The sequence below is a fragment of the Schistocerca cancellata genome, chromosome 5, assembly GCF_023864275.1.
Source record: "Schistocerca cancellata isolate TAMUIC-IGC-003103 chromosome 5, iqSchCanc2.1, whole genome shotgun sequence".
Lineage (NCBI taxonomy): Eukaryota > Metazoa > Arthropoda > Insecta > Orthoptera > Acrididae > Schistocerca > Schistocerca cancellata.
The window spans coordinates 578009809-578034910 of NC_064630.1; the positions used below are offsets into that span (position 1 = coordinate 578009809).

The 25102-nt window shown below is 41.6% G+C and overlaps 1 protein-coding gene across 1 annotated transcript in view; it reads right to left on the reverse strand.

The window, feature by feature from the left end:
- Window positions 1–8025: 8025 nt before the first annotated feature.
- Window positions 8026–25102, reverse strand: part of LOC126187790 (protein bric-a-brac 2-like) — a 101088-nt gene continuing 84011 nt past the window's right edge. Inside the window, exons 5-6 of the mRNA XM_049929062.1 lie at window positions 14717–14804; window positions 8026–10097 (exon numbers count right to left, since the gene is read on the reverse strand). Coding sequence (XP_049785019.1) covers window positions 9748–10097; window positions 14717–14804 — 438 coding nt within the window. The 3' untranslated portion in view covers window positions 8026–9747. The remainder of the gene's footprint in view (window positions 10098–14716; window positions 14805–25102) is intronic.

Below are 25102 nucleotides of genomic sequence, written 5' to 3' on the forward strand. Positions count from 1 at the left end.
TTAACAACTTTGCTGAGGGTAATTCAGAAGTGGCCATCTCATATTTGTATAATCTTTTTCTGTGCACATTAATTTTCCAGTAAACAGCTTCAGAAATTCTGACAATGCTAACTTTCTGAATCTAGTTTTTTTACATTATTAATAACGACATGTAACCACAGGTGTACTGACTAGCACATAAATTTTCTTAACTGGACACCACACTTGATATTCTGAATTTACAACTTTTAATAGTGCAGGGTCAAAATGTACTCTTTGCTCCATTACCCTTTCTTAGTACTTGACGTCATGTCCAAAATATTAATTAATCCAAAATCAGGACTCTTCCAAATATATCAAGATTTTGAAGTCCAGAAACTGGGATTGAATAACTTCTGTTCATTCAATTATTCATTTTTCAGTATGAGACACAATTTTCTAAAGCAATAAAATCAATGGCTGTCAACTTGTGTCACCAACATCAAATCACATTAAAACACACACTTTGCTTGCTGGATGTGCCTTATCAAACAAATTACAAATCCTGTGCAAAGAGCAGAAAAGCTGTGCATGTGTCATTTCTGTCAGGACTAGTACTATTTAACATCTTTTTTAATGGGACAATCTCTGCAACTGAATAAAAAGATGTTTAAGACTGCCATGTGTGTTTTATTTCTTTCATTTCTGGTAAAATAGCACAAAAAACACAATCACAGTCATATCGGTGACTGGTGAAGTGCAAAGTTTGGAAAACTGCATCTAAGCACTTTAACAACAGCTTGACTGTGTAAACCAACAAAAATATTTCCTCCAAAGTCTAGACGGAACAAACAATTACAGTAAGACAGGAGTAGAATAAAGAACATTAATGAATGACAGCAACATTAATGAACAGTAAAAAAATAAAATGTAAGAAGTGGCAATGGCAGAAATGCCAAAGTAAAAATTGTTTGAAGTTATTTTATCAGATTTCTAGTGCCAAGTATTTTACTCAGCCTCTGAGAATGTCGACATACAGAAGGAAAAAATCACAAATTATGTTAGTGCGATTTGAAGCAGATAATAAAAATAATGTTAAAATGTTATTTATAACATGAGCCAAAATTTATTGGAAATGATTTGATGCATTTAGTGCACAAATCATTGTCATATTCTCTGTTTAAAATATCTGTAAGGCTTATGTGAGGAGCCTTTCACAGTGTATGTAACTACAGCTGGAAATATCAAGCCAACTAAAGACACTAGAACTGGTCACTGCCACCAGTAATGGTCACGGATTGGGTAGAAGGACACATCTCTATGTTTTGTTGATATGAATTATTCAGTATACATTTGAATAGGCAACCAATAAAATTTAGCACTGCTGTTAGTATCCACTGACTTGAGGCATTATGTAATATCACAAAGTTGGGATAAGTAATATTGTTCTCGTTAATTTAAATAATTTACACACATGTCCAAACCAGTAAATAAAGTTATGAGAAAGCCAAATGACTGTAACAAGTGACTGTAAATCAAATGTTTCACGAAACAACAGGACCATTCAACTGCCCATTTTCAATCTTTTTGTTCAATTATATTTCTAATGATTTTATTGTCTGCAATCTACATTTGACAACCACTTTCAGTAACTTGTTAAATGTTCATGTTCCCAGTTATGTTAATTCTATTTTCCTAATAAGAAGTGAATGTTTCATTGAAAAATATTAAACACAATATACAACTTTTAATAAATATTTGATCAGTATCTATGATATGAACTGTTTCAATATATTTTATCCAAATAATCTTTTTATAGGTATTGACAAGAATGATAACAATATGAATTGAGTGGAAGAACTCTGGAAAATATGAAAAAACAGAGCTGTTAATTTTCAGACTTCTCAAACTAAAACAGGAAATTATAACTTTTAAATAACGTAACCAGATAGATAAAAAAATCTACTCACCAAGTGATATCAGGAGAAAACACATGTAAAAGTTAAAAAATGTGCAAGCTTTTGGAGCCACTGGCTCCTTCTGGCAGAAAGGTTGAAGGGGAAGGAAGAGGGATGAAGGAAAAGGACTGGTGAGGTTTAGGAAATGGCTAGAGTTGCGTAAATGTCATCTAGAACCCTGTGTCAAGGAGGCTAACCAGACGGGATGTGAAGGAAAGACAGACTGTTGGGGCTGCACCAGATGAGACCTGAAAACTTGAGATCTTAAACTTGAGATTTTAAAGGTAGAAGACAGGGTAATAAGCAAGACAGAGAATACTGACAAAACATTGGGCAAGATGTAACAAGTGTGGAAAGCTAAGTGCATTATATGTGGGAGAGGTAGGGGATGGGAAAAACAGACAAGCCAGAAAATAATACATACAGAAAACTAAAGGGGATTTTCTTCATTCTCTTTTAGTTTTCTATATGTTTTGTTTACTGACCTGTCAGCTTTTCCTGCTTCCATATGTATAATGCACTTAGCTCTCAACTCTTGTTAATGCTTGCCTGATGTTTTTTCAGTAATCTCTGTATTGCTTATTACCCTGTCTTCCACCTTTAAGCTTTCAAGTTTTCAAATCTCATCTGGTGCAGTCCCCAACAATTAGTCTATCCTACTGATCCTGCCTGTAAGTCTCCCTTGACCCATGGCTCTGGGTGACTTTCCCATAACTCTCCCCATTTCCTAAACCTCACCAGCCTTGTTTCTACATCCCTCTTCCTTTCTCTTCAACTCTTCTGCCAGAAGGAGCCAGTGGTTCCGAAAGCTTGCACATTTCCTGAACTTTTATTTGTGTTTCCTTGTGCTACCACTTGGTGAGTAGATTTTTTTATCAATCTATTTGTATTATATTTTAAGAAACTGATTATTTTTGTTGATAAATTATAGCTTGTGTTATTTTTGGAATTGTTTAAGTTCAAGCTTTTTAAGATTCAAACAGAAGCATTAGATCCACTGTCAGCCATCTACAGAAACCATGCAGCCTAATCAGCAATGTTAAATTTGCAACATTAGAGAAGCTCATGTGGGCTTTTAAAGCTAAGTTCTAGTAACACTCAGAGAACATTTCTACTGGAACTGTTAGGAGTAATGTGCTATAATGACAGCTGAGGTGGCTTTAGAAATTTTGTACAGTGTTATTTAAACCAAGCTCTATACTTATGTAAAACTATTGGGAAGCCCACCAGACTGATGTGTTCTGTCAGTTCCTAAATGGAGTCAGAGTATGATGGATTGGAAGGACTGGTAAGAAGAACAACAATTACTTAATTAAATGTAATGTCTAAATAAATAACAGGGTAATGTCTAAATAAATAACAAGAAAACTGTTACATCAAAGTGACAAAAATAGGTTAATGTTTAAAGAATTACTAATAGTTTGAATAGTGATGATGATGGTACATGTGCATTCTTAAAACAAAGAAGAAAGGACTATGAGAAATAAAGTATCAACATTACTAGTTAAAGTAGCAAACTTTAAAGGGGATTAGGTTTTTTTAGTCAATACTGACAGAGAGGCAACCATGACATCATGGATTGCTGGGAAAAAATTAAATCCTGGTGGAATTTTATGCCACTATGCCACACTGTGTTAACAAACCTGACACAGTAACAAGGATGGCGGGAACAGATGGCCAAATGGTCAGAGTGCCGGTTATCTTGCATTGGAGATAACCACTGAAGTTTGTTTGCGAAACATTAGTTCAAAGACTGCTTTGATTCAGGGGCATATTTATTTCAAAACGTATACATTAATGAGAATAAAACAAATTTTAGTAGTTTAGTTGTTCTTGTTCCAAAACGCAGATTCAGTGCTGTGTAGTCAGTACTGCAACTGTATCTGCAGAGGCTGAATTGATAAGAACAACTGCTGTGTGTGACAGCAAATTCATAAAAAAGATTAAAGAAGCATAAACATTTTGCAACACAGCAGATCAACTTGACAATGAAGTGAATGCTTTGTTCCTGCTCAAAGATTTAGCAGCAAGAATAAATTGGAAAGTGATTTAACAAATGATTTAGTATAACATGAATCTAATTTTTAGAATATTGAGGTGATAACTGAGAAAGAAACCTGTGATGTTCATCAAATTCTCCATGGACAAGATTCAAATAAATGAAAGTGTAGATGTGTGTAAAATATCTATAGATGACATACCGATAAATGACATAATTAAGATGGTAGACAGAGAAGACGAGAAAAGCTGACACTAGGATCATCACTTGAAACAACAGATTTCTTACAAAAGGGAGTTACTGAGGATCAAGATATAAATGAATTTTACATTAATCTAGAAACCAAGTGTATAGAGAAAGATTCTTCACAAGTAATACATTGTGACTGGATCCAAACTCTTGGTGGTTTAGGCCAACTGTCACACAAGGTAGTGGTTCATACCATTAAATTTTTTCATGAGATGACTGATCAAGATGATAAGTACACTCAAGACTTCTGAAGCCTGTTCTGTTGTTGCAAATAGAATATGGAAGTGCATTCAAAAAAGTTCTTGAAAAAATGAATTTCTAATTTGTGGCATACAAAAGGACTAAAATGTGTATATTCATGAACATAAAGATAGTAGTACAACAGTTAAGTGGGATAGTGGGTATATTTAACCATTAGGTTAGAAGAAAGCAGGTGCCTACATTTGGGGGTGAGGGGTGGGGAGGGGGTTGGAGGGGGGAGAAGAAAAAAAGAAAAAGGAGACTAATATATACTACATACGAGATAAGTGCAACCCTGATTGAGATTCATATAGCGGTTGTAAAGATAATTTTGTGAAATAATGATACGATGAAAAAGCAGAGAAGAAGAAGTAGTGCAGTAGTCACTAATATACAGAATTTTATTACTATAAGAAGAAGAGAGGAGGAGTGAAACCAAACATAATTAATTTAAACATGAGAATTATTTGTGATGACTGGCACTACAGAGTCAATGAGGTACTCTAAGCTGCTGTGTAATTGTCACTTTTGAATTGCAGAAAACGCAGAATGAAGGAAATAATACAGTGCCTAAGGACTATGAGTAATGGAAGAAAATGCACTTTCAAGGAAAGCAGCACTAAGTAATATGTGGTAAAGTAGAGTTGATGTACAAGGCATGTGTCACTGAAATTTACAGTCCGATTTGATGGATTAGAATGGTTTAGGGTTGATCCTCCACTCTTAAATGTCAATATATATTTCTGTTACTGTCACAGTCTGTTTAAAATCTAGATAAACAGACAGCTGGCTAAGGGTTTTCAGGCTGACAACACGTGTGTCAAAAATTCACGCAATATTTCAATTCTGCGCCGCTTTGCCAATGGCTGGGGTGCATAATAGGTAGGGTTATTAAACATTGTGCTCTACCAAAAGAGCAATGTGTTTTCAGTGTTGAGCAATATTTTAAAAATAATGAAGGCCTGTAGGGTTATTAAACATTGTGCTCTACCAAAAGAGCAATGTGTTTTCAGTGTTGAGCAATATTTTAAAAATAATGAAGGCCTGGCAGCTATGATTCAAAATTTTCATACAAAGTATGATCAGAATAGTGATCGAACTTCATCAACCGTGAAGATATTAATTAAAAAACTGAGGGAGTCTGGATCAATTAGTGACCTTAAACACTCTGGCAATCCTTCAAACAGATGTTCATGAGAGTGTGGCTGTGAGTCCAGGATCATCAATCAGGCACCATGGTTAAGACTTGGACATTTTGAGAAACTCTACAGCATATTATCTTGAAAGATTTGCATCTAGTGTAGTGTAACATGGGTTATCTGTGAGAATGACCTTTGTTCCACTGAGGATGCTCACGCTGGTGAAAAATTATAAACATTTTATGCAGTGGAAAAAATCCACTGTGCATACCCCAATCTGTGCAGATGGTGTGTGTGCAATGACATAACACAGCAGAGGAAAGGCACAGCATGGTGAGTGCAGTCGCACTTGCTGGACACGGATGTTTAGGCCTTGATTAGCCCCAAGGTGTCATGAACACTTCAGAGAAAAAGGACACACTACAATGTAAACACCCAAGACGAATCAAGACTGTAAATCTCAGACCTTTAAGTGAGTTTGATGCAATCAGATGTATTGATCAATGTCTGATTTACCAATATTTGGATCTTTCTTTGTAACTGATGTAATTAGTTGATACAATTCGGAAGATTATTGTTGAAGACGTGTTCATCATTCAGTAGCTGGGAGTAGTTAGACACACTTACAGTATCATCCTGCCTGGATACGAAGTCAAGAACAATAAGTTCATGCATGACCATGGTATGGACCGTCTGGATACCAAGAACAAAAACTCAAAGGTGACCGACCATATTGGAAGAACAATCAAAGGTAACGTAGACCAAATCACACTGATAAGATCTGCCATGTGGTGTCACTTACTCATGGTGTCACAGGCTAGTTACTCCCCCCCCCACATACTGACCATGCACAGCAAACAGAATTTACTGAATTGATTACTTTACAAAAATAGATGGATGCTGATTTTCTGAACAATATCATCTTCAGCGATGAGGCTCATTTTCATCTTAATGGTTTTCTTAATCAACAAAATTGTCATACTGGGGTTCAGAAAATCCACGAGTAACTGTTGAGAAACAAGTGCATCCACAATGTGTCACTGTTTGGTGTGGATTTTGGGCTTGAGGCCTCATCAGACCCTACTTCTCTGAAAATGCAGCTGGTTGTGCAACAGCATGAAGCTTGTTACTATGGCAAGATAATTCAGTTTCTTATGCCTAAATTGCAAGATGGATGTGGATGATGTGTCATTTCAACAAGACAGAGCCACATGCCATACAGCCTGAGAAACAATTCATTTACTCCACGAGTCATTTCCTGATCATATAATTTCCCCGTTTTGGTGATCAGAACTGGCTGTCCAGATCAAGTGATTTAACACCTTTTGATTTTTTTCTCTGGAGTGTTTTGAAGTCCACGTTTTATGGCAACAAGTCCATGAGTTCTATGACTTGAAGGAGGAAATCGAGAGCTGTATCAACTAAATTCAACCACATTTATTCTGAAAGGCCATGGAAAATTTCACCGAAAATGTATGTGCCAGCAGTGCCTCGGAGACTGTTTACCTAATATGCTACCCAATTCATAACCCTGTAATGTATATTTTACTAATCAATAAAAAATTACTATTTTTAATAATAAAGTTGCGTTCTCTATCAAAATACTTCTTGCATGAATTCTGACACCCATTGGATACCACCTAACCATGATATGAAACATATGTGCTATTCAAAGTAGCTCAACTTAAAACCAGCATTGACAAGAGCTGGACAAATGACACGGAATAATCACTGAAAGAAGTGGACGGCATGCTTTTATTGAAATAATTGCCTTAACTGTACTGTTTCTTACAAGGAAGGGGTAAACCTTCAAGGTATAGCAATAAAGAATTCAGTGATAAATTATACAAAGTAAACAATCAGAATTCATTACAGGAAATATCTCAATTTAGAGCATGCACTTCAAATTACATTACATCCGTTTCAAAATTGGCATTAAATAATAGTATAATTATTATATCCTGTAGGTCTGTACCAGAAAATGTAGTTTAGTAGTAGTGGTGGTGGTGGCGGTGGTGGTGGTAGTGATAGTGGTGAATAAGCAATTTTTCAGTGACTCCTGATTGCAGAAGTAAGTCCCACTGAACGTATCACATTTGTAATTAGATTTGTGAATACTAAAAATTTCAGTCAATCAGTTAAGGAATTTTTTTTCTCTAGTTTTATCTGTTTCCACAAAATAGGGTGAAAAGTATCCTACACATGATTTCTTGCTAGATTGTCAATTAGATATTCAGGATATGCATGGACAGGAATACGAAGATGGACATTCCAAGACCAGATTTAATATGATATTTGGTATCAACACCAATACCTAAAATTGTCCTGATACCCTGATGTTGGGGCAAAAGTATAAATACTGACAGAATCACAAGGTATAGATTTCTCACACACTTTTAAGCGTTTCTTGAACACAAAAGGATTTAATTAGAATAGAAGACAAAATATGGAAATTAATCTGTATTTTTTTGAATCAGCTTGAGTATGCAACCAATATTTGAACCACTTTTCCAAAGCAGTGTGTACACATTTGATATTACTGGTATATGATACAGAAATGTGATAAATTTATTATACACAACATGTGGTATAAGCCTACTACTGCATTACACAGATACGGCACACATTTCAATCATCAAACTAATAGTGAAAGATTCTCTCCAAAATCTTATGGTACTTCCGATTTTGATATTCTAATATTTTTTACAATAGTATGAAATTATCAAATACTTGGTATTGATACCAATAGGCACTGAAACAAAAGTTGCATTATATCAGGTACTTTTAAAATGGCTCAATGCAAATCATTATTAATGATAACATGCCATGAAGATATTCTTTCTGTGTTTCAAACATGAGTCATGCAAAGGGAAACATTTCATTGGAGTTTACAGACTATGGATTTGGAGTAAATGCAGATGTAACATCAGTGTGTTCCTAAGTATGGATGGCTTATAGACAAAAATTGGAAACACAAATCCCACTTCTTTTTCCATACATACCATTCATTTAAATCTAAGTGAATGGTGTGGTCAATGGTATATTTAAAAGAGTCAACTACTTCATGATTATAAAAGACTTCTAAAGTTTTTCAGAATCTTCAAAAATATGTTACCAGTTGACTTTAAAACCTTTAAGTACCAGTGATTATAAACAATGTGACCTCTGAGATTAAGTGAAGTTGTGAATAGTTTAAATGACATAACAGACAAAAATTTTGGACAGCAAAAACAAAACAAAGAGCTCAATGTTAATTGTAACAAACAGTATCTTTTAAGATCATTACGGAATTATATTCCTTTAGACACTGATGATTTAAGTAAAAAAGATGTAATGTCACAAGTAATAAGTAAATGAATGTCTAAGTTCTGAGTGTGTGTGTTTGTTAAAATTCTGACTGCAGTCAGTTCTGAACAGGCATTTTATAAATATAGCAGTGATACTGATAGCTTTGAATTCTTCAATGAGCTGATGACAGAGATGAGTAACTGAAAATGGACTAGCCCTATTGAAATAAATTTCCTTACATGCTTACTGAACTGAGATTCCTCGGATGGTTTTGTGCTGTTAAGCACTAAATGAGAACTAGAGAACAGTCAAGAAAGGACATTCCTCATTATTTAACTGGCTTGATTTCTAGACCAACCTGGGTTCATTAACAATGTATTTGCATAAATAAAATAAAGTTAAATTTTCTTTAATGTCACTGATGACTGTAGTTGCTACTCCTATCAATAGCATAACTAACCATTGAGTAATGCCTCAGAAACTAGCACACATTCTGTTTTGCCTGCTTGCTTTATACACACACACACACACACACGCACACACACTTTACAGTAGTTAATAGTGAAATCACTGATTTTAAGCAATTATGTTACACATAAGTATACCCACAGTTCCATCAATAATGTGGCTCTTGTCCAAACTATAAATTTTTTTTATAAAATGTAAAAGATTATGGCAGTTTTCATTTACTTTAATTGCTATTAACTTTAATCTGGTAACTGCTAAAACATGCACAAAATTATTTAAGCAGTATAACCATTTCTAAAACTAGTATGGGTACCATAAGAATATCTTTCTCTGTTACTCTCATGGAAGTCTCATAATGGTAGGCTGCAATGTCTGGAATACATACAGTCAATGTGCTACACTTCCTCGATATGTGAGTGACACAAATGGCCTATGAGCAACATCCCTTCTATGACATACCATTCTGACCTCCCAGTTCGCGTACCATCCACATGTTTTTGGACAGTTTCTTTTTCTCTCTTTGCTGAACGACTTCTGGGTGTGTGTCTCTTCGTCTTCTGTTTTGAAACCAATAGTCAACATTCTGTCGACAAGGAACTGCTTCACTGGGGTTCATAGAAGCTAAAAAGTTCGCATATTCTATCATAGTTTGACCACTGGGATAGCGTTCTGCATTATACCACTCTTCAAGTTTCCGTAATTGATCAGGATTCCACATAACACGGTGACGAAATGGACGACCAGTGAGACTAAAGGAAGCACTTGGAGTCTGAAGTAATGGTGAACTTTGACTGTTGCCTGAAAAGTTAAAATTTGCATACAGATAAACTGTTACAAAAAATGCACTGACTCCATTAGAAATTAAAGCATTTTGAAAATAATAATAATAATACTTTATTCATCATCGAATGATTAATAACATATTTACAAAACAGCAAAAGCTGAGCATGTGCCTACACACACACACACACACACACACACACACACACACACACAATATTTCTGCACTACACTGTGGTGGCCGTACACACAATGCTGGGATTGCAGTTCGGCTAGTATGTTGGGGTGAGAGGTTGTGTCACGTGGGTAGAAGTGGGAAGTAGGTGGAGAGAGAGAGAGATTTACTGGACTGATAAGATTACACTTAAAAGGTCTGCTACTATTAATACACTCCTGGAAATGAAAAAAAGAACACATTGACACCGGTGTGTCAGACCCACCATACTTGCTCCGGACACTGCGAGAGGGCTGTACAAGCAATGATCACAAGCACGGCACAGCGGACACACCAGGAACCGCGATGTTGGCTGTCGAATGGCGCTAGCTGCGCAGCATTTGTGCACCGCCGCCGTCAGTGTCAGCCAGTTTGCCGTGGCATACGGAGCTCCATCGCAGTCTTTAACACTGGTAGCATGCCGCAACAGCGTGGACGTGAACCGTATGTGCAGTTGACGGACTTTGAGCGAGGGCGTATAGTGGGCATGCGGGAGGCCTGGTGGACGTACCGCCGAATTGCTCAACACGTGGGGCGTGAGGTCTCCACAGTACATTGATGTTGTCGCCAGTGGTCGGCGGAAGGTGCACGTGCCCGTCGACCTGGGACCGGACCGCAGCGACGCACGGATGCACGCCAAGACCGTAGGATCCTACGCAGTGCCGTAGGGGACCGCACCGCCACTTCCCAGCAAATTAGGGACACTGTTGCTCCTGGGGTATCGGCGAGGACCATTCGCAACCGTCTCCATGAAGCTGGGCTACGGTCCCGCACACTGTTAGGCCGTCTTCCACTCACGCCCCAACATCGTGCAGCCCGCCTCCAGTGGTGTCGCGACAGGCGTGAATGGAGGGACGAATGGAGACGTGTCGTCTTCAGCGATGAGAGTCGCTTCTGCCTTGGTGCCAATGATGTTCGTATGCGTGTTTGGCGCCGTGCAGGTGAGCGCCACAATCAGGACTGCATACGACCGAGGCACACAGGGCCAACACCCGGCATCATGGTGTGGGGAGCGATCTCCTACACTGGCCGTACACCACTGGTCACCCAACGTGCTCTAGAAGGTGTAAGTCAACTACCCTGGCCAGCAAGATCTCCGGATCTGTCCCCCATTGAGCATGTTTGGGACTGGATGAAGCGTCGTCTCACGCGGTCTGCACGTCCAGCACGAACGCTGGTCCAACTGAGGCGCCAGGTGGAAATGGCATGGCAAGCCGTTCCACAGGACTACATCCAGCATCTCTACGATCGTCTCCATGGGAGAATAGCAGCCTGCATTGCTGCGAAAGGTGGATATACACTGTACTAGTGCCGACACTGTGCATGCTCTGTTGCCTGTGTCTATGTGCCTGTGGTTCTGTCAGTGTGATCATGTGATGTATCTGACCCCAGGAATGTGTCAATAAAGTTTCCCCTTCCTGGGACAATGAATTCACGGTGTTCTTATTTCAATTTCCAGGAGTGTATATTGTTTTGAAAACACCTCTTGTTCTGCCTGTCGCTATGATACTCAACTAATGCCTAGAAAGGGTTTTGTTGAAGCAATAGTTTAAACTGAAACTTAAATCTTCACTGTCGGAAATCAACTATACCTGGCATGCAATGACTGATTTTAGTTCCGCACACTGTGGACTCTCTTCATGCAGTGCTGTTCTGCAGCTGCTGCTGTATTTTTTTCTTCATTTCTAGTATTGTACTGATGCAAATCAGAATAGACATTAGGGTATAGTCTTAACAAGCAATATATCTTTCAGATATAATAGAGGGAAACTGATGCAAATCAGAATAGACATTAGGGTATAGTCTTAACAAGCAATATATCTTTCAGATATAATAGAGGGAAACATTCCATGTGGGAAAAATATATCTAAAAACAAAGATGATGTGACTTACCAAACGAAAGCGCTGGCAGGTCAATAGACACACAAACAAACACAAACATACACACAAAATTCAAGCTTTTGAAACCCACGGTTGCTTCGTCAGGAAAGAGGGAAGGAGAGGGAAAGATAAAAGGATGTGGGTTTTAAGGGAGAGGGTAAGGAGTCATTCCAATCCTGGGAGCGGAAAGACTTACCTTAGGGGGAAAAAAGAACAGGTATACACTCGCACACACACCCATATCCAACCGCACATACACAGACACAAGCAGACATTTTTGGGAAGTTTATAAATATATGTTAACTTTGGATGTTCCAATTTTGATGATCTTTGGGATAGCATTAGAGAAGTCTCTCACAATCCAGTGCAGTGAGCAGTTTAACACCAGTGGTGCAAGCAGTGTCTGTCAAAAGCTGTTTTTAGGACAAATGACTAACAATTCTACTCTGAATTTTATTTTCGCTTTCTTGTTGTTTAGGTGTGTTCTATCAGTTTAACTGATTATTTTGATCAAGTGCAAAATTCCTGAAGATTTTTCAATACTGAAGGTCTATGAATAGTTCTACGACTTCTCAAAATCTACAAAGGTTAGTACAAATGACCTCTATTGTTTCCTATAATATTCCATGACTAATTTTAAAATGAAAATTTACAAAGTTTATTACAAGCAACTTGTTATGTGTCCTATAATATTTCAAGGTTAATTTTAAAATTACACTTTGTTTTGCATAGTTTTTTCTACAGTCTGAAGCTTCCCTGCAAGCATTTACTTAAAATTATGAGTGGGGTTCACAGACATACATCCTGCAGGTGTCCGCCGCTCGTGGTCTCGCGGTAGCGTTCTCGCTTCCCGAGCACGGGGTCCCGGGTTCGATTCCCGGCGGGGTCAGGGATTTTCACCTGCCTCGAGATGACTGGGTGTTTGTGTTGTCCTCATCATTTCATCATCATCCAGGAAAGTGGCGAAATTGGACTGAGCAAAGATTGGGTAATTGTACGGGCGCTGATAACCACGCAGTTGAGCGCCCCACAAACCAAACATCATCATCATCATCCTGCAGGTATTGGCTGTGAATATTAACCACAGCCTCCCAGTACATTTATTAACTTATGAAATTTGATGTAAATAATTCAGCCAAGTGTAAGAGTAACAAAGATATTCACAAGTACAACACTAGAAGAAAAAATGATCTGCATAACTCTTTAATGAAGCTAGCTTTGGGACAGAAAGGGACAAAATATGCAGGAGTGTTTTTAAATGAAGATTAAAGATGTTGCTCCGTAACAGCTCTTTCTATGCCACAGAGGAATTATTGAATAGAAATAATAAGTCAATTACACAGAAAAACCTGCAAATGACCAATGACCAGCAGTAGTCTTATACACATTTTTCATGATATACACAGTGATTATGATCTATTGAACACCTAACTAAATAACAAATTTTTGTTCTATGTGTTGTGTAATCCTACCATACAGAATTCTGAGGAAAAGTTTGTAAATATGACCCAAGAACAAATAACCATGAAATAATTACAATAGTCATGATAAAAATTCTTTTACTGTTGGCGTACTATACATAGTGCTGATTTATTTGATAATTAAAAAACTTATGTCGCATGCCAAGAATTCACATTGGACACCTGCCTTTTGTGGACAGTGACCTCCAAATTCCATTATCCATGCGTGCCACATGGTTGATAGAAATGAAGAGAATGCACTGGCAAGTTGTATCCTGGAAACAAAGGCCACTGGCGGTTCTCAATGGGAACATGCGAGTACCTCCCTTAGGGTTCCTTTCTTCTAATGTTAAAAGACAACATAAGAGGAGGGAAAGGATCAAACAGAAAGGTGTAGATAGAAGGTGGAGGAAGAAGTCATTTACAACCTAAATATCAGAGATCAATAAGATACACAAGAGGAATTTGAAGAAAAATAAAATTCTGTTAGTGGAAGGTTAAAGATAATTCTCCATAAATATCATTAAATAACTGGATCATCCACATTGAAGACATGATCTCTTGGTAATTATGTAAAAAGAGAGTATTTCCCCCATTTGTTTTTGAAGAAGACTAATCCTCCTATAATTTAGTGGGAAGTAACATGGCATTATCTACTGTGCACACACAATTTTGCCAGCCAGAACACAGCCAGCCCATTCCTTCCATTACTGCTATCAAAGTTTCTTGAAATTATTGTTGACTGGACACTAATTGACTTAATGAGGAGACATGTTGCTACTAAGAACAATCTGACTGGAGCATATGTAAGATTTGCACATACATAATGATGAACCATACTCACTAGAAAACACACTCACAAAAAGCCAATACAAAATTTCAACAACCATATTTTAGTGAGGAATATTTTGCAACGCTTGTGAAATGATTGTAGAGTAATCATGAAGTACAGATTAATTAAAAATATACCACTGTATGTAAGAAGCCATTTACTACATGTCCATTACATGTTCAGCTGTCAACCATTATTTACCACACATTTCCCAGTGATGTGGAAAGCACTAGTACAGATTATATCATACCTTGATTGTACAGGAAACAACCAGGAGAGTTCAACTTGCTCTGAGGTAAAGATGTTATGAGCTCGCCAATTCCTTTTAGAGAATTCATCTAAAAATGTGAGATGAAGATAAAAATTATTGTCAAGTTAGACACAGGAACAAACACATGTTAAAACATTGTAAGTAATACACTATGTGATAAAAAGTATCCAGACACCGCCCAAAAACATACGTTTTTCATATTACGTGCATTGCGCTGCCACCTACTGCCAGGTACTCCATATCAGTGACCTCAATAGTCATTAGACATCTTGAGAGAGCAGAATAGGGTGCTCCATGGAACTCACGGACTTTGAACATGGTCAGGTGATTGGGTGTCACTTGTGTCTTACGTCTGTACACGAGATTTACACACTCCTAAACATTCCTAGGTCCACTGTACAACACAAAAGCGTACAGGCTGACCTCGTCTGTTGACTGACAGAGATTGCCGACAGTTGAAGACGGTCGTAAAGTGTAATAGGCAGACATCTATCCAGAACATCACACATAAATTTCAAACTGCTTCATGATCCACTGCAAGTACTATGACAGAGAAAACTCGGATTTCATGGTCGAACAGCTGCTCATAAGCCACACATCATGCCGGTAAATGCCAAACGACGCCTTGCTTGTTGTAAGGAGTGTAAACATTGGATGACTGAACAGGTGTTGGTTGGTTGGTTTAAAAGGGGAGGGGGGGGGGGAGGGGAGGGACCAAACTGTGAGGTCATCGGTTCCTTGTTCCCAGTAGAACAATTATCCAAGGGAAAGAAGAAAACAAAGAAGACGTACGGCACAATAACAGGAGAAAGGAAGAACCAGAAGAATGACAGAAGGACAACACACACTACCATGGACAAAACAGGACAAGAAAATCACAGAGAGATGCAAGAAATAGGGAGAAGAGATTAAAAACAAGAAAGCAGATCACCATGGCTGGCTGACCATGAGAATAAAAAAGGAGCAGCCAGCCACTCTGCAACACACTAAAATCTCCATCCTAAAAGCCTTAGGGTGGAAGACTCAGAGGAACAAAGGACATGTGCTAAAACTTAGATCAAATGATAGAACCCACCCCCACGAATAAAAGGTAAAACTTAAGCTGCTGTTGAGGCATTGTCGCCCAACACCAAAGGTAGGGTGCTGGGAAAGTTAAAAGTCCGCTGCAGAGTGGCCAAAAGTGGGCAGTCCAGCAAGCGGTGGACAACTGTCATTTGGGAGCCACAGCGACACTGAGGTGGGTCCTCGCGACTGAGGAGGTAACCATGTATGAGCCACGTACGGCCAATGCGGAGCCGACAAAGGACAACTGATTCCCTGCGAGAAGCCCACAGGGAAGACTTTCACACATTCGCAGTTTCCTTAATGACATGCAGTTTGTTGTGCATACTGTTATGAGACTCTGTCTCCCAAAGCCAAAAAACCTTGCGGCGTAAGGCAGAACGCACGTCAGTTTCAGAGATGCTCATCTCCAGGAGCGGTTTCCGCATAGCCTGTTTGGCCAGCCTGTCAGCAAGTTCGTTGCCTGGGATTCTGATGTGTCCTGGGGTCCACACAAACACCACTGAACGACTGAACCGTTCCAGGGCAGAGACAGACTCCAACGACTGAACCGTTCCAGGGCAGAGACAGACTCTTGCATGACCACTACCAAACGATGGTGAGAGTAGCACTGGTCGATAGGTTGTAATTTGCTCAGGAAGTCAGAATAGAGGGAAAACGACTCACCAGAACAGGAATGGATGTACTGTAGTGCACAAGATATTGCCACAAGCTCTGCAGTGAATACACTGCAGCCAGCGGGCAAGAAATGCAGGTCAATATGGTCTCTGCAGACATAGGCAAAGCCAACATTACCATCAGCCATTGAGCCTTCAGTGTGAACAACTTCTTAAACCCGGAACACATCAAGAATCAAGAGGGAGTGACAGCGGAGAGCGGCAGGGTTATCGGAGTTCTTAGGGCCATGCAAAAGGTCCAGACGAAGCTTCAGCCAAGGTGTACACCATGGAGGTGTATGTGAATGGACCTCAAATAGAGGTGGTAAAGGGAAGGACTCCAATTCAGAGAGAAGCGACTGCACGCGAACCTCAATTGAGAGCCCTGACCTGAGCCGCCGATGCGGGAGATAAACTGCTGCGGGAGGGAAAAGGAGATGGTAATTCAGAAGCTCAGGAGAACTACGAATGTGTGCAACATAACTGGTGAGTAATTGTGCATGTCGGATCCACAACGGAGGAACTCCGGCCACCACCAGGACACTGGTCACCGGACTCGTTCTAAAAGCTCCCGTCGCTAGGTAAACGCCACAGTGGTGCACTGGGTCGAGTAAACGCAACTCTGAGGGCACTGCCGAACTGTAAACCAGACTCCCATAGTTGAGGCGGGATTGAATAAGGGTTCTGTACAGCTGCAGCAGTGTAGAGCGATCTGCACCCCAGTTGGTGTTGCTCAGGCAGCGGAGAGCATTCATGTGCTACCACCACTCCCGCTTAACCTAATGAAGGTGAGGTAGCCAAGTCAATCGGGCATCAAAAACCAGTCCTAAGAATCGATATGTCTCCACTACAGTGAATGGGTTGACATTAAGATAAAGTTCAGGTTCCGGGTGAATGGTACAACGCTGACAGCAATGCATGACACACGACTTCGCAGCTGAAAACTGGAAGCCATGGGCTAGGGCCCATGACTGCGCCTTGTGAATGGCTCCCTGTAGGCACCTCTCAGCAACTCCAATACTGGAGGAGGAATTCGAAATGTAGAAGTCATCTGCATTCAAATAAGGGGAGACTGACGGCTCTACAGCTGCTGTTAGGCCATTAATGACCACTAAAAATAGAGACACTCAATACAGAGCCCTGCGGGACTCTATTCTCCTGGATACGGGGGGAACTACGGGAGGCACCAACTTGGACATGGAAAGTATGGAGCGACAGGAAGTTTTGGATAAAAATCAGGAGTGGGCCCAGGAGACCCCACTCATACAATGTGGCAAGGATATGATGTACCAGGTCATGTCGTATGCTTTATGTATGTCAAAAAAGACGGCAACCAGATGTTGGCGCCTGGAAAAGGCTGTTCGGATGGCAGACTCGAGGGACACAAGATTATCAGTGGTAGAGCGAACCTGGTAGAAGCCGCCCTGACATAGAGCCAGTACGCCACCTAACTCCAGTACCCAATCCAACCGCCAACACACCATATTCCAGCAGTTTACAGAGAATGCTGGTGAGGCTGATTGGATAATAGTTATCCACATCAAACGGATTTTTACCAGGTTTTAGCACCGGAATGATGGTGCTCTCCAGCCATTGTGATGGAAAGATGCCGTCACACCAGATCTGGTCGAAAATGATGAGGAGGAATCGCTTGTAGTCAGATGACAGGTGTTTAATCATCTGACTGTGGATCCAATCCGGCCCAGGAGCTGTGTCAGGGCAATGTAAACGGGGCGTTATACGGTTCACTGTGACATGTAGTGAACGAGAGGACTTTCCTTTCCATCCGCTGTTTGAGGGTGCGAAAGGCTGGGGGGTAGTTCTCCGACACAGAGGCTTGAGCATAGTGCTCAGCAAACGCGTTTGCATCGTTACAGAGTGTGCCACTGATGTTAATGCCATGGACACCTGTTGGGGTCTGGTACCCAAAAAGACGTCTAATCTTCGTCCAGACTTGGGAAGGTGACATATGACACTCAATGATCGACACATACCTGTCCCAACACTTCTGTTTCCATCGTTTTATAAGCAGGTGAAGGCGAGCACAGAGACGCTATAAGGCTATTAGGTGCTCTAGGGAAGGGTGCCGCTTATGTCACTGTAGAGCTCGCCGACGCTCTTTCATTGCCTCAGCGACTTCCAGCGACCGCCAAGGGAGTATCTTTCTCCGGGGCCACCCTAGAGAAAGAGGAATTGTGTTTTCCGCCGCAGAAAGTATCGTTGTAGTGACCTGCTCAATCACAACATAGATGGCACCAAGTGAGGAAGATTCAACAGTGACAGCATAGTTGAAGGCTATCCAGCCTGCCTTGTTTCAAGGCCATCTGGGTAGGCGTCCATGGATATGACGTCGGGGCAGTGACAGGAAGATGGGGAACTGGTCACTTCCACACAGACCGTCATGTGCTCTCCAGTGGATAGATTGGAGAAGTCCTGAGCTGCAAATTGATAAATCAATGGCCAAGTGTTACCATGAGCTATACTGAAATGTGTGGCGGCCCCAGTATTTAAGAGGCAGAGGTCGAGTTGGGACAGTAAATTTTCGACATCTCTGCCACGGCCAGTAAGCATCGTGCTACCCCACAAGGGGTTATGGGCTTAAAAACTCCCAAAAGTAGGAAAGGTTGAGGTGTTACATGCTTCACCCACTGTCCCTGCTGTCGAAGGCATCGTTGTGGGTACCAGGCGCGGTTGGGCCACCCTCTCCCCAAGTGGAGTGGCGGGTTCAGCGGCATTCGCAGCGCACGAGGCGGAGGGTCAATGTGGAGGCTGGCCATGTGGCATCGCCCACTCTGCCTGAGAGTGGACATGTGGCCGCTCCTTCAGCAAGTTCTGAGCAGGCACACGGGGGGAGGGGTTTATTAGTTATCGGGAGCTCCAACGTTAGGTGGGTGATGGAGCCCCTTAGGGAAATAGCGGAAAGGTTGGGGAAGAAGGCCAGTGTTCACTCTGTCTGCTTGCCGGGGGGTCTCATCCGAGATGTGGAGGAGGCCCTGCCGGTGGCGATAGAGAGCACTGGGTGCACCCAACTGCAAATTGTTGCTCATGTCGTCATCAATGACTCCTGCTGTCTGGGTTCAGACGTCATCCTCAGTTCGTACAGGCGGTTGGCGGAATTCGTGAAGGCAGAAAGCCTCGCTCGCGGGGTGGAATCTGAGCTAACTATTTGTAGTATCATTCCCAGAACCGATCGTGGTCCTCTGGTTTGGAGCCGAGTAGAAGGCTTAAACCAGAGGCTCAGACGATTCTGCGGAGATCTGGGGTGCAAATTTCTTGACCTCCGCTATCGGGTGGAGAAATGTAGTGTCCCCCTGAATAGGTCAGGCGTGCACTACACACCGGAAGCGGCTACAAGGGTAACGGAGTACGTGTGGAGGGCACATGTGGGTTTTTTAGGTTAGAGAATTCTCTCCCTAGGCCCGACAAGACGCCTCCTGAGACGCGGCAAGGTAGGAGTAGGTAAAATGCAATAGGGAATAACAATATTAATGTGCTAATAGTAAACTGCAGGAGCATCTACAGAAAGGTCCCAGAACTGCTCTCATTAATAAATGGTCACTATGCTCATATAGTACTAGGGACAGAAAGTTGGCTGAAACCAGACGTAAACAGTAATGAAATCCTAAACTCAAAGATTGGAATGTATACCGCAGAGACAGGCTGGACAGTGAAGGGGGAGGCATGATTATAGCGATAAGAAGTGCAATAGTATCGAAGGAAATTGACGGAGATCCGAAATGTGAAATAATTTGGGTGAAGGTCACGGTTAAAGCAGGCTCAGACATGGTAATTGGATGTCTCTATAGGCGCCCTGGCTCAGCAGTTGTTGTGGCTGAGCACCTGAAGGATAATTTGGAAAATATTTCAAGTAGATTTCCCCACCATGTTATAGTTCTGGGTGGAGATTTTAATTTGCCGGATATAGACTGGGAGACTCAAACGTTTATAACGGGTGGCAGGGACAAAGAATCTAGTGAAATTTTTTAAAGTGCTTTATCTGAAAACTACCTTGAGCAGTTAAACAGAGAACCGACTCGTGGCGATAACATATTACACCTTCTGGTGACAAACAGACCCGAACTATTTGAAACAGTTAACGCAGAACAGGGAATCAGCGATCATAAAGCGGTTACTGCATCAATGATTTCAGCCGTAAATAGAAATATTAAAAAAGGTAGGAAGATTTTTCTGTTTAGCAAAAGTGACAAAAAGCAGATTACAGAGTACCTGATGGCTCAACACAAAAGTTTTGTCTCAAGTACAGATAGTGTTGGGGATCAGTGGACAAAGCTCAAAACCATCGTACAATATGCGTTAGATGAGTATGTGCCAAGCAAGATCATAAGAGATGGAAAAGAGCCACCGTGGTACAACAACCGAGTTAGAAAACTGCTGCGGAAGCAAAGGGAACTTCACAGCAAACATAAACATAGCCAAAGCCCTGCAGACAAACAAAATTACGCGAAGCAAAATGTAGTGTGAGGAGGGCTATGCGAGAGGCGTTCAATGAATTCGGAAGTAAAGTTCTATGTACTGACTTGGCAGAAAATCCTAAGAAATTTTGGTCTGATGTCAAAGCGGTAGGTGGATCAAAACAAAATGTCCAGACACTCTGTGACCAAAATGGTACTGAAACAGAGGATGACAGACTAAAGGCCGAAATACTAAATGTCTTTTTCCAAAGCTGTTTCACAGAGGAAGACTGCACTGTAGTTTCTTCTCTAGATTGTCGCACAGATGACAAAATGGTAGATATCGAAATAGACGACAGAGGGATAGAGAAACAATTAAAATCGCTCAAGAGGAAAGGCCGCTGGAACTGATGGGATCCCAGTGCGAAGGAACTTGCCCCCTTTCTTGCAGCGGTGTACTGTAGGTCTCTAGGAGAGCGTAGCGTTCCAAAAGATTGGAAAAGGGCACAGGTCATCCCCATTTTCAAGAAGGGACATTGAACAGATGTGCAGAACTATAGACCTGTATCTCTAACGTCGATCAGTTTTAGAATTTTGAAACACGTATTATGTTCGAGAATAATGACTTTTCTGGAGAGTAGAAATCTACTCTGTAGGAATCAGCATGGGTTTCAAAAAAGACGATCATGTGAAACCCAGCTCGCGCTATTCGTCCATGAGACTCAGAGGGCCATAGGCACGGGTTCCCAGGTAGATGCCGTGTTTCTTGACTTCCGCAAGGCGTTCGGTACAGTTCCCCACAGTTGTTTAATGAACAAAGTAAGAGCATATGGACTATCAGACGAATTGTGTGATTGGATTGAAGAGTTCCTAGATAAGAGAACGCAGCATGTCATTCTCAATTTAGAGCAATGGAGAGAAGTCTTCCGAAGTAAGAGTGATTTCAAATGTGCCGCAGGGGAGTGTCGTAGGACCATTGCTATTCACAATATACATAAATGACCTTGTGGATGACATCGGAAGTTCACTGAGGCGGATGATGCTGTGGTATATAGAGAGGTTGTAACAATGGAAGATTGTACTGAAATGCAGGAGGATCTGCAGCGAATTGATGCATGGTGCAGGGAACGGCAATTGAATCTCAATGTAGACAAGTGTAATGTGCTGCAAATACATAGAAAGATAGATCCCTTATCATTTAGCTACAAAATAGCAGGTCAGCAACTGGAAGCAGTTAATTCCATAAATTATCTGGGAGTATGCATTAGGAGTGATTTAAAATGGAATGATCATATAAAGTTGATCGTTGGTAAAGCAGATGCCAGACTGAGATTCATTGGAACAATCCTAAGGAAATGCAATCCAAAAACAAAGGAAGAAGGTTACAGTACGCTTGTTCGCCGACTGCTTGAATACTGCTCAGCAGTGTGGGATCCGTACTAGATATGGTTGATAGAAGAGATAGAGAAGATCCAACAGAGAGCAGCGCGCTTCGTTACAGGATAATTTAGTAATCTTGAAAGCGTTACAGAGATGACAGATAAACTCCAGTGGAAGACTCTGGAGGAGAGACGCTCAGTAGCTCGGTACGAACTTTTGTCGAAGTTTCGAGAACATACCTTCACCGAAGAGTCAAGCAGTATATTGCTCCCTCCTACGTATATCTCGCGAAGAGACCATGAGGATAAAATCAGAGAGATTAGAGCCCACACAGAAGCATACCGACAATCCTTATTTCCACGAACAATACGAGACTGGAATAGAAGGGAGGACCGATAGAGGTACTCAAGGTACCCTCCGCCACACACCGTCAGGTGGCTTGCGGAGTATTGATGTAGATGTAGATGTAGAGTTGATCAATTAGTGCAGCCAATATGTTCAGGGCTATCGCACCATCTGGAGGGAGATATAAATTGCAGACAGTTATTTCCTGTGTCATTCATATCCTGGCAGCCACAACTTCAAGAGCAGTTTGAAAGGGCACAGGTTCATTACAAACTGAGTTCAGGACATAAACGCAAACTTCACCTGACACTCTATTATATTCACTACGGTTCTTGTAATATCCCCTATGGCCACATAGGACAGAGGTCCACATTGCCGGGAACCATGTTTCCTGGAGGGCAAAGTAGATGTGAAGCTTAACAGTTGCCGTAGCTCAGCCAGGCGGTGGAAAAAACCGCCGCAATTCCACTGGAGGATGATGTGATCATGAGACTGGGAATGCATGAAACAATGAGGGAGTCACCTGCTGCCACTGACTTATTTCGTGAACAGGCTATATCCAATGCGTCTGAGGGTCTGGCGAGATCTAGGTCCTCAGTGGATGCCAGAATCTTCACCTCATCCTCAGAGGCAGAGCTTGTAGGCAGTGGTGGTGTAGGTGCCACCGCAATTCCCTTGGTCTTGGGGGGGTCCTCTTTCTGGATTTCTCTCACTGATCCTTGAGTTTCTCTGGCTGGGAGGGCTTCACTGATTCAGTTTCCGAGTCTGAGGATGATCGTGAAACCCTACAAACAGCTTCTTTTGGGCACTTCAGCCACTGACGGGTGTCATCTTTCCCACTAGCAGAAAGCTGGGAGGAGAGTGACCCAAGGGACTCCTTCCTAGGGAGAGGAGCCGAAGAAGAATTATGCTTCTCCGGCTGAGAAGTGGGGACTGGTGTCCCAGATGGTTGGGGGGACAGTGCTCAAGAGGTAGGTGGTGCGAGAGCAACTGGGAGGGAAGTGCCCTCACTATCAAGGGGGCAGGTGTAGTCTTCCGGCTCTGAGAGCACTGGTGGCAACCTGATAGTCCTTGGACCCCGATGGATGCGCCGGATGAAATGAACTCCTCATAGCTCTAAGTCAGCGTGTAGCTCATCGTCAGACAGCAAAAGAAAGTCCCTGTGGAATATAATACCCTGGACCATATTTAAGCTCTTATGAGGTGTGTGATGGTAACGGAAACAACCCCCAGCTTGTCACAAGTGAGTAATGCCCGTGACTGGGCAGAGGATGCAGTTTTTATCAAAACTGACCCTGACTGCATTGTGGACAAGCCCTCCACCTCCCCAAACTTGTCCTCTAAATTCTCTACAAAAAACTGAGGCTTCATCGATACAAAGGAGTCCCCATCAGCTCTCGGGCGAATAAGGCTCGTTTCACACTGGGACACTTGTGACGGTCACCGGTGACGGTCACCGGTGACTGTGGCGAACACTCCTGGGCCACTGGTGTCCCACACTGCAGCTGTTGCCAACTGATTAGTTGGTGAAATGGACTCGAGCGAGGAGGAATTGTTGTTAGTACTTGTAATGAGGAGGAGGAGGAGAATGAAGACAAAACGTTCATTACACATACATCCACTGCTATGTGATCGGCTGGAGAAAGGATTGTATTACACCCTTTATGACGATCTGAGACAATCTGAGAAGAAGTTTTTTCAGTATTTTCGAATGTCAAAAACTTCATTTGATGAACTACTAGCATTCTCCTTGTAGGTTATTAACCTCCGAGCCTCGTACAGGGGTAGAAAATATATTTCGCTATTCTTGTGGTCCGAAAAATACGGTATTAAAGTGAAAAAAGAATATAGAACTTACCAATTTTGTTTCTTTCATCTATGCTCTTTTCATCGAAATCAGGCACAAACTTCGTAATAATTTCTTGCCACGCTTTCATTTTCATTTGTTACTGTAGTCATTGCTTTTCATATCCCAAATAACGGGACGACTTTCCACTTCACTTATAAAATCTCCTGTGTTGATGAACTCTAAACTCATGGCTGCACTGTGTGGAGAACCACTGGGCTCAGCAACGGCTGCCTGTCTGTTGGCAACTGTGCACTGCTGTGTCTGTGATCGGTGTCCCAGTGTGAACACTCCAATACAAGCTAATGCATGTCCGGCGGTGACCACAGCGAACACAGTGTCGGTGTCCGTCACATGTGGCGAGGGTGAGTCACTGCTGAGTCACCGTGACTCGGTGACTCAGTGCAGTGTCCGGGTGTGAATGCTCCAATTCAAACGAATGTATCTCTATCAGTGACCGTCACCGGTGACCGTCACAAGTGTCCCAGTGTGAAACGAGCCTAAAGTTCGCTGCTATCCTCAGCCTGGCATTCCTCCCATAGTGTGGCCAGAGGAAGGGATCGATTTGGGATCATACTTCCTTGCATTGTACTGAGACTTGGAATGCTTAGAGACTGCTGGCGGTTGATCACCAGCAAGTGATGACGTAATAATTTTCATCGCG